At 34.5% G+C, this 13,985-nt stretch overlaps 1 protein-coding gene across 1 annotated transcript; it reads right to left on the bottom strand.

Moving 5' to 3' along the window:
- Positions 1–12,017: 12,017 nt before the first annotated feature.
- Positions 12,018–13,234, bottom strand: LOC125217136 (uncharacterized). The gene is made up of 2 exons (XM_048118969.2): positions 13,026–13,234; positions 12,018–12,674 (listed from the first exon to the last, which is right to left on the bottom strand). The coding sequence occupies exons 1-2, from the start codon at positions 13,212–13,214 to the stop codon at positions 12,159–12,161; spliced, it is 705 nt and encodes a 234-aa protein (XP_047974926.2). The 5' UTR covers positions 13,215–13,234; the 3' UTR covers positions 12,018–12,158.
- Between the last annotated feature and the right edge of the window lie 751 nt (positions 13,235–13,985).

Consider the following 13,985-nt stretch of genomic DNA (forward strand, 5'->3'; position numbering starts at 1 on the left):
AAAAAAGATAGTGGAATGTGGGTCCTACTTTTATATATTAGTTTTATAATAAAATGTGAGTGAAAAAAGGTGAGTGGAATGTGGGACCTATTACCAATTATGGAATATTCCAACCGGGACTCCTAAAGTGGGACATCCAAAAGTAGTAAACCGGGACTCCTAAAGTGGGACGGAGGGAGTATCATTTTTTCAAAACGAGTGCAGAAAATGAAATGATTCAACTACCGCATAACAGAGGGAGTAGTGTTTTTTTTTGTTTCATTCTAGGTAAGTGTCCCCCATATGCCGGCCCGACAGTATTGTGAAAGGTGTTCAATTAGGGTGGCAGTGATCTACTATGGAGAGGACCGTAACCCACTGTCCTGCCAGAAGCCCACCTTCCAAAGTCTCATATTTGTGCCTAAGAAATATTGTAACTGCACAACAATATTGGGAATCGATCCTTATACATTCTTCCAATACTATCCCTTCATAATCAAATGCATGTGTTACCCCAAAAATAATATTATTAATACTTCTATTGGGGAGCATTAAGGTCCGATTACCCCCTTAGTATCTATTTCCTTCTTAATATCATCCATTAGATTGATGGAATGGACGGACTAGATTAAAAGGAGAAATCTCATCTCGTGTTGCATTATTTGTCCTAATTTGTGCGTTATGAGGGCATAAGAGTAAAAATATAATGGCTTGTAAGCATTTCAAAACGGAAATTCCTATAATTAAGCGAGATTTTCACAACCTTCCATCTTCTCATTCACTCTCTCACTCCATCCCATCAATCCACGATCAAAACTATTCTCCACCATTTCAAAACCGCCGAAACCCTAGCCGCCTCTCCAATCGAAGAGAAACCAACTCCAAAGTCGATTCTCGCCGCAGAATTCACCGTAGGTCGACAATTCACAGGCTTAAAGTTCTGATTTTCAGTTGCGCGCGCGCCGATTGAGTTTCTATTTGCAACAAGGTGAGTTTCCAAAGTTCCGTTTTTGGGTAATAATCACTCCTAAACGTCAATTTTTTGTTGGTAGATTTTTCTGTAAACAATGAAATGGTAATCATTCGGATTAGGGTTCTGGTCATTATTGAAGTGTGTAGTTGATTTCTGAGTTACATTTGGTATATGTTCGATTATTCCGGGAGAAACCATACCGATGTCGTAGATGTTGCTGAAAATCTCCGATTTTGTGTTCAATGTGTTGTTGATTCTGTCCGTTATTGATGATTTGGGTTGATTAGTTATATCTGTGGATTTGAGATTTGGATGAAGAAATTTAACTGATTTCGGTAGTGTGTCTCTCAGTACATCAATGACGAAAAGAGGCAGACCCTTCAAAACCCAAACAACACAGACTACAGGTGATAAATCTTTTGCATTCTTCTTGAATTTGTTCAAATCTGATACCGTTGGTTCAGCTAGAGTTCTGCATTATTTGGTTGTTAGTTGTTCATTATTGCACTCTCTGTTGTACATCATGAGTTTGTTTCAATCAGAAACGTTTGGTTTCCAGTGAAATTGTGCATTTTTTGTTTTTTTATTTACATTATTGTACAATGATTTTTAGGCATTGGATGTTAAATTGTAATAGATAGTGGTTTGTTTCATATTTGTTCTTTTTTGTATTTACACGTTGTTCATTATTTATACCATTTTGTACATTACGTTAGTTTAATTTGATACATTATACATCCTGTTCTGTTGCAAACTACATTATTTATATCATCTTGTACATTACTTTACCACTTTTCATACATTATGACAAGTTACAAGTATGAAATATTGTGTTCACTGTAATATATGCATTATATATAAAGTTTGGTACATTATTAGTCAGTTACTACTCATTATATGAACTTCTTGGTACATTACTGAGTTGCATGGGAAAATTTAAATATCTTTTGTACATTATTGATATGTTGTCTTGCATTATGTGTTATTTATCGTACATTACTGGCATGTTATATTAACCATTACTGTTGTTGCTATTACAAATTCATTATACATATATTTTTGTGCCTTATTGATCTGTTACATCACTGATACATATAATTGACTTTTGCTAAACCAGGAGGTGTTGGAGGAACTTGGCAGTAATGGCGATCTCAATTCACCCAACCAGGAGGTGTTGGAGGAAGATGAACCAAGTAGGCATGTTTGGAAATGCCCATGCCCATCGATCAACCGCATTCCTTGTGCGCTGCGGCGGCAGCTACGACTCTGTGGCGGTCCCGGTGAGAGAGGATTTTGCAGCACCTAGTCGAAACAAGAAAGACAACAACATATACTTCAGGAGGTGTCCAACTGATTTGAAATAGATTTGTAGGGTATTTTGTCTAGATTTATGACGATGTAAAACACTTGGGTTGGTTTGAATTCAATTTCCTTTCAACATTATTCTCTTCAATCTGTATATTATTCATTGATCCGTGCACATTATTAGATACTATTGGTACATTATTTACTGTAACAAATCTTAAACGCATTAAAAAATGAAATTTCATTCATGTGGTGGTGCTATAACCTAGCTCCATGGGTTGCTAAACCCAATGAAAATTATTCAAACTCTTTGCCCTTTGTAATGGTTCCGTTTGTGAGCAGGTACTACAACCTAGCCCCATGGATTGCTAAACGCAAAGGGTATATGGATTCAACTCTCGCCAAACATTAAATACTTACACAAGCACATCATTTAGAATTACAATGTACATTAAAGGCCACTTGATGTGAATTTTAGTTCCACTTAGCCTAAACATTATTCCATGAAACATTTACATAATTCAAAAATGAATTTTGGTGTATGGGTTAGTAATATGTCCTAGCCCTATGGATTGCTAAACACTATGGGAATGGATCAAACTCTCTTCCCGTAGTCAAGGTTTTGTTAATGAGTTGGTACTATACCCTAGCCCCATGGATTGCTAAACCCTTATGGGGAATGGATTTAACTTTTGTCACACATTAAACCATTGTAATGTACATTATTCAAAGACAGCATGTACATTATACAACTATAATCGTACATTAATACAATCTACATTATAGACTTAATATAGTACATTACTTGTCGAAAACTTACAAGTTCTAACTTACGAAAAGAAAACACGAAAATATGTAAGCAATGGATATTTTCATGAAAATAAAACGACAAATGATACAAAATAAAACTAAATACAAGAACGAACTAATCACAAACAAATACACAAAACCATAGATGTTAGGGGTGGCGAAACGGGTTACCCGCGGGTACCCGCACCCGACAAGTCGGATACCCGTACCCGATTTTAGCTAAATTGGTTGTCCCAATACCCGCCCCGTGATATACCGGGATTACACGATACCCGTGTCGGGTATCCCGTACCCGGCATTGCGGGTACCCGTACCGACCCGAAATTCGAATAAAAAATTTGAAACCATGATAATCGTCAATGTTCCCTAATTTACTTAATTAATATTGATGGTAAACTTTGAATAGATTAAGAATAAAAGTGAGGGGACTCTATAGCTAGTTCCGATGAGTTTTCAATTGTATGTTCGTCGGAATATAAAAATGTTTCAAAAGAACTCTTAGAAACATTTCATTTTCTTCACTCATTTTGGAAAAATAATAATATAAATACTCTTCTCTACATTAGTATCTCTCTTACTTTATTTTTTCTCCATTCTAACTATTTATTTTTAATTTTTCAAAATGAATGTGTATATGGCTATTATTATTTAACTATTTATTTTTTTCTCTAATTTAACTATTTGGAACGCCTCTATTAATATGGAATGGAAGGAGTATTAAAAATGATATGTGACTCTAATACTAATAATAACGGGTATACCCGTACGGGTAGTGGGTATACCCGCTACCCGCAAAACTCTAAAACACACTACCCGATCCCGCTCCATTTCCCGTTATCGTCGGGTATCGGGTACCCGATACCCGGTGGGTAGCGGGTCGAAATGGGAATTACCCATTATCCGCTACCCATTTTGCCACCCCTAATAGATGTCAATTACACGACTAATACAATAATTTTCTACCAAAATTTATCAATTAAAAAAAGAACTGACGTCTGCAATTGAAAAAAGTCGACAACAATTTCTTGAGAATGTCTTCAATGGAGAAAAAACGATGAGGGAGAGAAGAAAAAACGATGAGGAAGAGAAGAAAGATTGTAGCGTGTATTCTATAGAAAAACTGTTAATACATAAAATAATACATCTCAATGAACACTCAATACAGGAAATCTATATAAGAATTGGTGCAAAATTTAGAATCCTATTAAATTTAATTGGACTAGAACTTCATGGTTTTCTCGAAATTAATGAAGGAATACTAAACTAACTTCTCAAAAAGAGCTTCATGATTGTCTCGAAGAATTGCAGAAAAATGTCTTCCCGATACATTTACCGTAAAATATGAAGAGAGAAAAAAATTAATTAAGGAAAATAAATCAGATTATATATTTACCAAACTAGAAGGAGAGAATTTAGGAATTAATTTAACCGCTACAAATCTGAGCTCCCCAAATTGCCCTTTTTGAAATTTTTAATGATTAAAATTAAATTCATGAGACTTTATTTTCGTCCATAAAATCATGAAAATGGATAGACGAGATTGAGAAAGATAATAGAACAAAAGATAGTAAAAGGATATGAATATATCCCTACTTCTATTTATACGATACATGTGGGTAATGCATAAAAATGCAAATTATACTCGGCAGAATGAATAGTATTACCATTTACATTAATTGGGGATTGCCCTCTCCGAAAAATACAGTGATTAACTTGTAGATTTAGATTAGATATTTGTCAATAATTAAATACTCTCAAAATAATGATAGTGGTATATCTATTGATGAACGGTGGAGCTGAGATCACGCTTGTGTTGGTATTGAACGTCAAGGTAGGTGCGGTGAAGGTATCACTATGTCATCATTTCTAGACAGACGCAATTTCGAGCTGCCACGTCGTATGCCAACAACAATCCCATTTTAGATATTCTTCGTTCCCTTTTCTTCATATTGCATCTTTGTCAACACATATCATAATAACTGAGTTGGAATATTGCATCTTTGTCAACACACATCTACAATAGCATGTCGCAAACTCGATCGAGTTAGTTGTCTATGCACATTCACAAACTCGATCACAATCACACTTTCTAAACTGTCCATCTTCTATAAAACAACCATAATTTTTTTTAAAGATTTCTTATTGAGGTGTGCAGAATATACTCACAAAGCTCTTTTAAAGATGGAGATATTTATGTCATTTAAAGTCTAATTAAAAATAATTATTTTTAAATATATTCCTTTCAAAATTAAGTATACTTGTCTAAAAGTGCGTCAAATTAAAAATGAAATTCAAATAGAAAATATAAGGGCAAAGTGTCTTAAAAGTCACAAAGTCATGAATTAATCTTAGATTGTGCGAATTTTCCATCCGACCTGACCTTGATATTTTTTGGTAAAATTATGCAGATGTGGCTAGTCTGAATTCCTACGTGGAATCATTCAGAAATTTTTTAGCTGCAAAGTACAAGTGGCTTTGACCGATTTAGGGCAAACTGTCTTAAAATCATGAACTTTTCAAAAATTCATGTTTTTTCTATGAACTACAAATGTAGCATACAAAAAGTCATACAAAGTTAAATTTCCTAGTTGTGATCGGCCCCTCGTCGGCTTGAATTTCTTGCCCACTAAAGAGGGTTGAAAGCTCCTTCGACCTCTTTTGACAATGGCGACCCTATCACTCCAGATCCTCGACCTCTGCAGCTAGCTCATGCTACAAGATCGAACATTCTCTTCTTTCGCATCCCCACTCATCATACAAGTCATGGAACGTAATCTGCGCAATCGATCTTGGAGAAGCTTTGACAATTCATCCACTAGTTTCGTCCAGAAAACCCACCAACTTTTCTCTGAGCATCATTAACCCTGGCCTGGATTCAGGCCCCAAGTCCCCTCCACGTCATCATTCCACTAAATTTGAGTCCCGGCCCAAAACTCCTCTAACCCTGTAGGCCCCAACTCGGGCCACAACTATTAAATTGCACTATTCACAACTCCAACCTATTTTACTCGTAAAATAGAATACGTTGAACAATTAAAATAGGAAAAATTCATTGTTCAGTCGAAAAAAGAAAATTACAAATCCTAGAAAAAAAAATTACAAATCCGAGAAAAAAAATTATTAAGACCTAGAAAATAAAAATTGCAAGTCCTAGAAAAGATATTGCAATAATTTAGAGGATAGAAATGGAGAAATTGGTGGAAGAATGTTGAAGAAATGGGTATAAATAGGCAAAAACAATCAAAAAATAAGAAAAAAAAATTTGGGGGTTTGCGGCCCGTCCCGCGTCGCGTAACCCTAAGGCGGGCCGGACCCCGGGAGCGACCCAGGGACGCAACTGCGGCCCCAGGACCATCCCAGGCCGTGACTCTCCTCCATTTAACGCATGGCCCGGGCCGGGACTCGCGATTTGCGGCCCGACCCCTAGCATTAATCATGCTCTCACACCCACAACAACAACGCTGGCCACCTCCCCACCCAACATCCCAACGTACTTCTACAAACCACTAACGCGTTCTGCAACACCATTGGATCTCAAAATCTACCGGCGTCATCTCACTGTTTCTAGCAAAATCGGGACTCGTGAATCGACAATTCCGCGCTGAATGAAACGATTCTAAGAAATCAGATGAGGGTAGAGCCGTCGCTGGCTCACAGTGGAAGGGCATAAGGCCTTGAATTTTTGGAGTTTCAGGATCTATATCCACTCTTCTAGAACCCAAACCCCATCCCCAAAATTCGTCGGTGCCCACGTCTTCGAAGATTACCTCAAATTCTCCAGCCTCACTCTACCCGATGTTGATCCTAAGCCGACCCCGGATTTGTGGTTGTGGCCTGTGGATAAAGGAGGAGACGAGGGCTATAATCTTTCAAGAACTCATCGTCGTCCATTCGCCGTTCTCGTCTTCAATTATTCGCTCAAATTACTTGGTATACTACGTTCGAATGGAAAAATCTAAATTTTGAAATTTTCATACTCCCTCCGTCCCAAGATATTAGACTCATATACCATTTTGGGGTGTCCCAACATACTTGAGTCATTTCTATTTGTGATAAAAAAATTAACTTTATTATCAACTCCACTTACACCACTAAACAACATATCCTAAATTCATGTGCCCAAAAGAAAGAGGTTAATATCTTGGGACAGAGGGAGTAACTTTTAAGGCAGTTTGCCCAAATTAGATTTAACAAGTCAACACCCACGTCAGCTTAAAAAGACACATCATCTCACTTCATAGCTGGAATGGGAAAACGACGCATTGTTGATAAGTTCATGATATGCTACTTTTATAGTTAATGGAAAAAAATAAAAAATCACAAACGTTCATGCCTTTTTAAGGCAGTTTGCCCAAACTATAATCATCATAAATTTCGTCAAAAATTAAGGGATATTATCATTTAAATTGAACTACTACCATTTAATTTTTTAAGTTCGTTTACAAATATTAATTTTGAGTATCTTGACACCACATGACGGAGTAAATAAAAGGAAAAAGCAATGACTGGACATATAGGAAATGCACAATAAATTCCAATGTCCACGAACAATCGTGTTGAATATTCTTATTGGAAATCCTATGTTTATACGGCAACGCCTATTTTTCCATTTCATGCTTCTGTTCTGTATACACTGACGTCATCACTAATATTAGTCAGAAGATTCCACATTTACATTTGATCCGGTTATACTTTCCTTCCAACTGTAAGATGTGTATATGTAACATGTGACAAAATATTACTATTGAGTATCCTGTAAGAATTTGGGAAAGGACCCTGCGAATATGAATATGAATATGAATATGAATATGAATATGAATATGAATATGAATATGAATATGAATATGAAAGAGAAGTGAAGACCAAGACTTGTGAAATAATTCAAGATATTGACTATTTTTGCTAATTTATACTCTTACTAACTAATTATATTTAAGATACGTAAAGATGCTTATATGAGGATGAAGCACATCTTACTCGGTAGTCGGTAAGATGTTCTCACTCATCTGATAAACCGGAGATTAGAGTCACTACGATAGTTAGGACTAGACGAAAAATTATTATTGATTCTTTAATTATGAAGAAATAAGGAGTGGTCTGTGGATATAAAATGTAAATATAATTGAATGATTATAGTAAGGTCACTAATGACAATTTAAACAAGCCCCAGAAAACCTAAAAGGGCTATTTCCTTCGTTTTATCTGAGATTATTTTTTTCATCTTTTTGCGAATTCCTAGTTAGAGCATCTCCAACCATTACACTAAACTCAAATCCATTTTAGTGTAAATGTCATTATAAATATTGATTTTGCTCAACCATTTATACTAAACTCAAACCCAAAAGAATATTCCTCACCCACTAACTTTTTATACTTTTTAATCATACCTATATATTTTATATAAATTTACACACTAACCCCATAGCACTTTATCAATATCTTAAATTAAATTAAATAATAAATATAAGATTTATTAATTAATATAACTAATCAAATATATCAATGCACGTATAGATTTAATGAACTAATAAAATAATTGTTTCCATAGATTTTATTTGTACCGCTAGTTATTAATGTATATAATAAAATTGGGCTATGTACTGGAATAAAGTGACGGCTCTTCCTTAGCAAAATAATTAGATTATTTTTTTTTCTAATTATTTTGAATAATATAATATTAATATGGGTCAGCCCATTATTTAATAACTAAATCAAATATTAATAAGATTAGATTAGGTTTCTTCTTCTCCGGTGCGCTCCGCTTCCTTCTCCCTGTAAGTTTTTTTCCAGTGTATTTTAAGTTTCTCTTCCTTCTCTTCTTCTATTTTGATAAATATGAATTTATTTAGACTTGAATGCAATAACTTAAACTATGAAAAGTGTTTTTGGTATACTTTTAGTGTAAACCTAAAAATAGGTATTTTTTCTTCAAAAACCTATAATGGGATTGGTTTTACAGTACTATTGGAGAGATTATTCTACTGCATTTTAAGATTTGCAGTACTGTTGGAAATGGTCTTAGAAACGAAGAAATATGCAAAAAAATATATTGTATCGAGAATTTGTTCTTGTGCAGTTTTTAAAATTAATGATTTTTTTACACTATATAGATAGGCATATCATAGGAATTCAAAGCTTCTAAAGTGAGTAGGTACTAACATAAATATGATAATAATTGCTAATAAAATTTGGTGTGAACTGTGAACTATACAATGCTTCAATCAACTCAATGAATACTAGACCATGATCAAAAGCAAATGAATTTGATTCTACACGTGAGGATTATGTCTTCGTTATATGTGTTGTCTAGTCTAAGTATATATTTGTAATGAATAAAATCATATACTATAATGTATAAAATCATAGTACTACATTTTAACGTAAAGTATAACTTTTAGACATGTGTGTTTAAATTCGAATATAATACTACATATCTACATATATAATGCCAACCGGGTAGCTCGTTAATTAATACTCTCTTTGTCCACTAAATCTCATGTACGAAGGATACATGTTCTAATAAGAAATTTATAATTAAGTAACAATATAGAAAAGGCGTGTTGTGCCAATGGATTTTACTAGCGAATGACGTCTGCCCTCTATCCACTAAGAAGAATTAGTAGCAAAATCAGTAGTCGATTTAAGCCGAATTTTGGCGCAATTATCACGCTCCATAATTAATGTCGAATAAAGTAGTGGACGGTTTTTGTTACTATTAGTAGCATCTAGCGAGCACATCAGCTAAATAATTTTTTCTTTAGAAAAAAATGGTGTACTCAATTGGTTCTAATTTTAGTAATTGAGTAAACCATACCTCTCTTTAGATTTAGATGAAAATAAACTCAAATAACTTTTTTTCAGATTTTGTGAGGAAAAATAGGTGGTGGATAGAGAGAATTATAGTTTTAGTATAGTGTGATGATTGGAGTAAAATCACTATTATATGTGTGACATTTATACTAAAATGAGTTTCAGTTTAGTGTAATACTTCGAGATGCTCTTAAAACTCGTATTGTCCATATGTGGTACTCCATCCGTCCCTCTACATTAGAGACGTTTCTTTTCGGCATGGTATATAAGAAGTTGTGTTAAAAGTGAGTTAAGTGAAGGGATAATAAAATGGAAAGAAAAAAGATAGATAAATGAAGTAAGTGAGAATAATAAGCTGTTTTTTGAAGAAAAAAAAATGACTTAGCAACGGTGGGACATACGAGTTTTAATTAATATTATAAAGTACTAAGAAAGAAAAACAAATTTACAAAAGAAGGGAGGTGAAGTTATTTTTTATAAAACTAGTAGTTACTACCCGTGCTATGCACGGGCCAAATTATATTCAGAAAAAAAATAAAATATATATATTTTTCTAAATATAATATTTTTGAATTTTTTGTAATTCAACAATAAAAACTATTGAAATATTGTATAAATATGATTATTAATATTTCAAAAACATAATTTTACTTCTACATCTATCAATCTATCGATCACTATAACGGAAAGACATGAGGGAAAGAAATGCAAACAGAATTCAAAAATAACTAATAAAGAGAAAAAAAATTAAACAATTATTGAATTCACGAATAAAAACTATTGAAAGGCTAAATGCATTTTTAGTATAGGAAAAAGATAAATTATTTATTTCCCCCTATATATACGTATAAAAAGTAAATTATCACTTAAAATAAGTGATAACATTTTATCACTTAAAATTTAATTAGTTAATATTTAATTTTAAAATATATATTATACAAAATCTAATAAAATAAAAGTACAATTAAAACCTATCTTAAGGGTGTCTCCAACGGCGCCCTTCCCGTTCGCCCGTCGGGGACGGGCGACCTGACGGGCGCCATAGTGGGCGGGAAGGGCGCCCACGCCCGTCCCGAGTGCCCCTGCGATGGCCTCGCCCCTCCCGTCGACGGGCGAGTGGGACGGGCGCCACTGTGGCGAAGGTCGCCCGTCCCACTCGGACGTCCGACATTTTAAGTTTTTTTTTTTTTTTTTTTTTTAAACTCTATAAATAAGGCTCCTTCAACATCATTTCATTCACACCATTTGTGTTGACAAATTTCTCTCTCTAACCTCTTTTTTCAATTATCTATAATGGCGAGTAGTTGTGCGGGTGGTAGTGGCGGAGACGCTAGTGATAGTGATGGCTTTAGCGATGATGAATATTTTTTTTATTGAAATATTCGTACTTCCCGTTCGTATTTGTGTCAAATTTTAATTCCGTGCATTTTAATTTAATTGTGAATTAATTTAATTGTGGAAGGGCTAGTGGGAGGGGCGCCGTCGGAGACCCCCTAAGATATAATAACAAATACCACAACACCAAAATTAAAACTCTATTTAGGATGCATATTCAAATGTTAAATGCTTATTATTGAAGATAACGCAAAATAATGTTATTCCATTTTAGAAAATGTGTAACTTTTAGTGAGCATCCCAAAAATAAAAATGTACCATTTTAAAGAGTATATTTTAAAAATTGTAAACACTTCTATTCTTTCCTTAACTTTATTATTTTTTCAATTAGTGAAGTAAAAATATTGCATAAAATTTTGTGTCCGCGAAGAAATTCTTCAATTTTTGAAATGATCGATGGATGGTTTATTTTCATAAATTAGGAGAAAATGAAGGAAAGAGAAGATAATATAGTTAATTAATTAATTCCTATCTTCCCAAATAATTAATCTTTTTGAAATTATTTGCTCTTTTATCCAGTTAATTACACTATTCATATAAAATATCTCATCATCATTTCATTTTGTTTCGAACAGTTAAAAGTTTGTATAAATTATTCAAAAAATTTCATTTACGTTTTACTACATTATGTCAAGTATATTTACATTAACGTTTTATCCACATGAGGTACGTTATGTTTCAACATTTTTTTATGTTGGTATGAAAAGTTTCATTATAAAAAATTTGATTCATTATCTCATGGTCGTATCAAAAATTTCATCTTTGTTTCATCTTTTTTTTACATTACGTCGTTTAATCATACACGACATGACATGATGTATTAAAAAAATACAAATAAAACTTTTTATAGTATTATATTTTTAAACTTCAAAAAAGTCCGCCAAATCTAAACCCTCTCATCCGATCTCCGGCGGCCACATCTCCTCTTCATCGACCCGGTGTCGCTGTCCATGTAGTGGAGGACCGCCACCATCGTCAGCGACGTCGCAAACATCGGGATCGGGCCGAAGAACCACAGCAGCAGCGCGGTGGCGAAGTAAAGCGCCCTGAGGCCGACCGACCAGAAATCGCCGCCGCGGACGACGGCCAATTCGACGTACTCCGTGGCGATGTCGGCGTGGGGAGTGCTGATGAGGTAATTGGCGTGGATGAAGCAGCGCGACGACTGCACGAAGCAGGAGAAGGCGAGGAGGAAGCAGATCAGGAGCGTGATGTACTTGATCGACATCGTCGCCGGCCGCGTGTCGCCGTAGATCAGCTCGCTCTGGAAGATGTTCGAGTTGTTCGCGATCCACGCCCCGATCAGCGCGCTCAGCGTCAGCGACACCGACGCTAGGAACGTCGCCGCGGATATGTTCGCTGACACCACGTCCAGCGCCATCTTCACGTCGCGATTCTCCGACTAATTTATCAAATTTCGTGACAATTTTAAATCAGGATAGTCGCTACATCCAACTAATTAATCAAATTTCATCACAATTTTAAATCAGAATACATACAGGATCCGATCCGACTAATTAATCAAATTCATGACAATTTTAAATCAGAATAGTCAATGGATCGATCCGACTTAGTAATCCATTTTCGTGACAATTTTAAATCAAAATAGTCACTCTATCCGAAAAATCAATCAAATTTCGTGACTATTTTAAATCAGAATATAGTTATTTGATCGGCTGATAGATATGTTGATATAAAAAATTAAAAATAAAAAATAAAAATAAATAAAAAAATAAAAGGTTAAAAGTGGAACCTGCATAAATTTTTGGACCCAAATTTTCTTATCGTTGTTTTCGAAGCCGATGACGGTAGTATGAGGGAGCTTGAGGCATCTATAGAGAAGACAAAGATGGTATGAAAACATAATTAGCAAACCACATGGCACCAAAATCAGATCCAAATATTCCTTTCGATACTTCATTGCTCTTTCAAACGAATTCATCCAAAAATTAAGGTTTCAGTTGCTTTTAATATTGAAATTGGGACTTGCTTAAAAGGAACTAATTTAGTTGCATTATTGATTTTGTTGGTGATTTGGAGTTGAGTGTACTACAATCACAAGGAATTGTAGTTGAATTTTGTTATGCAATTTGTGGGGTGCCTGTAGGTGTAAGTTAGGAGTTAGGACAGTCTATACACCAAAACAACAGTTTTTTTTCATACTCGTAACTCTCAAGATTATAGTACCCCTCCGTCCCAAGGAAGATGACCCCTTTCTTGGGCGGTACGGGATTTTATGCGATTTTATTTTGTGTGTTAGATGAGAGAGTAAAGTAAGAGAGAGGGAATAAAGTAGAGATAAAGGGATTTCCATTTTAAGTAATGGGTCATCTTGAATGGGACAAACTAAAAAGGAAAGTGGGTCATTTTCAGTGGGACGGAGGGAGTAACTTTTTACAAATTAAAGATCGGGGTGTAGTGAGAATCAAACACATTCCTAATTTAAGCACTGGGAAATTTTAAAAGTTATTTAGGATTGTTTGAAATATTATTTTAGCCATTCTAACAAAATATTTATATAATAGTCATTTAATACTTGAATTAGACAATTAAATTCGAAGAAATATTACACGACAAATTACGAAATTAGTTGTTTACCATTATGAAAATAGAAAGAGAAAAACAGGGGACATCGTGAATTGATTTTTTAATCTTAAAAATGGCTACAAAATAAGGTCTTATACTTCAAATTACAACCCATGTAATACCCTAG

Source organism: Salvia hispanica, chromosome 3 (genome assembly GCF_029641045.1).
Source record: "Salvia hispanica isolate PSC_SH4W2 chromosome 3, Shi_PSC_v1, whole genome shotgun sequence".
Taxonomy (NCBI): Eukaryota; Viridiplantae; Streptophyta; class Magnoliopsida; order Lamiales; family Lamiaceae; genus Salvia; species Salvia hispanica.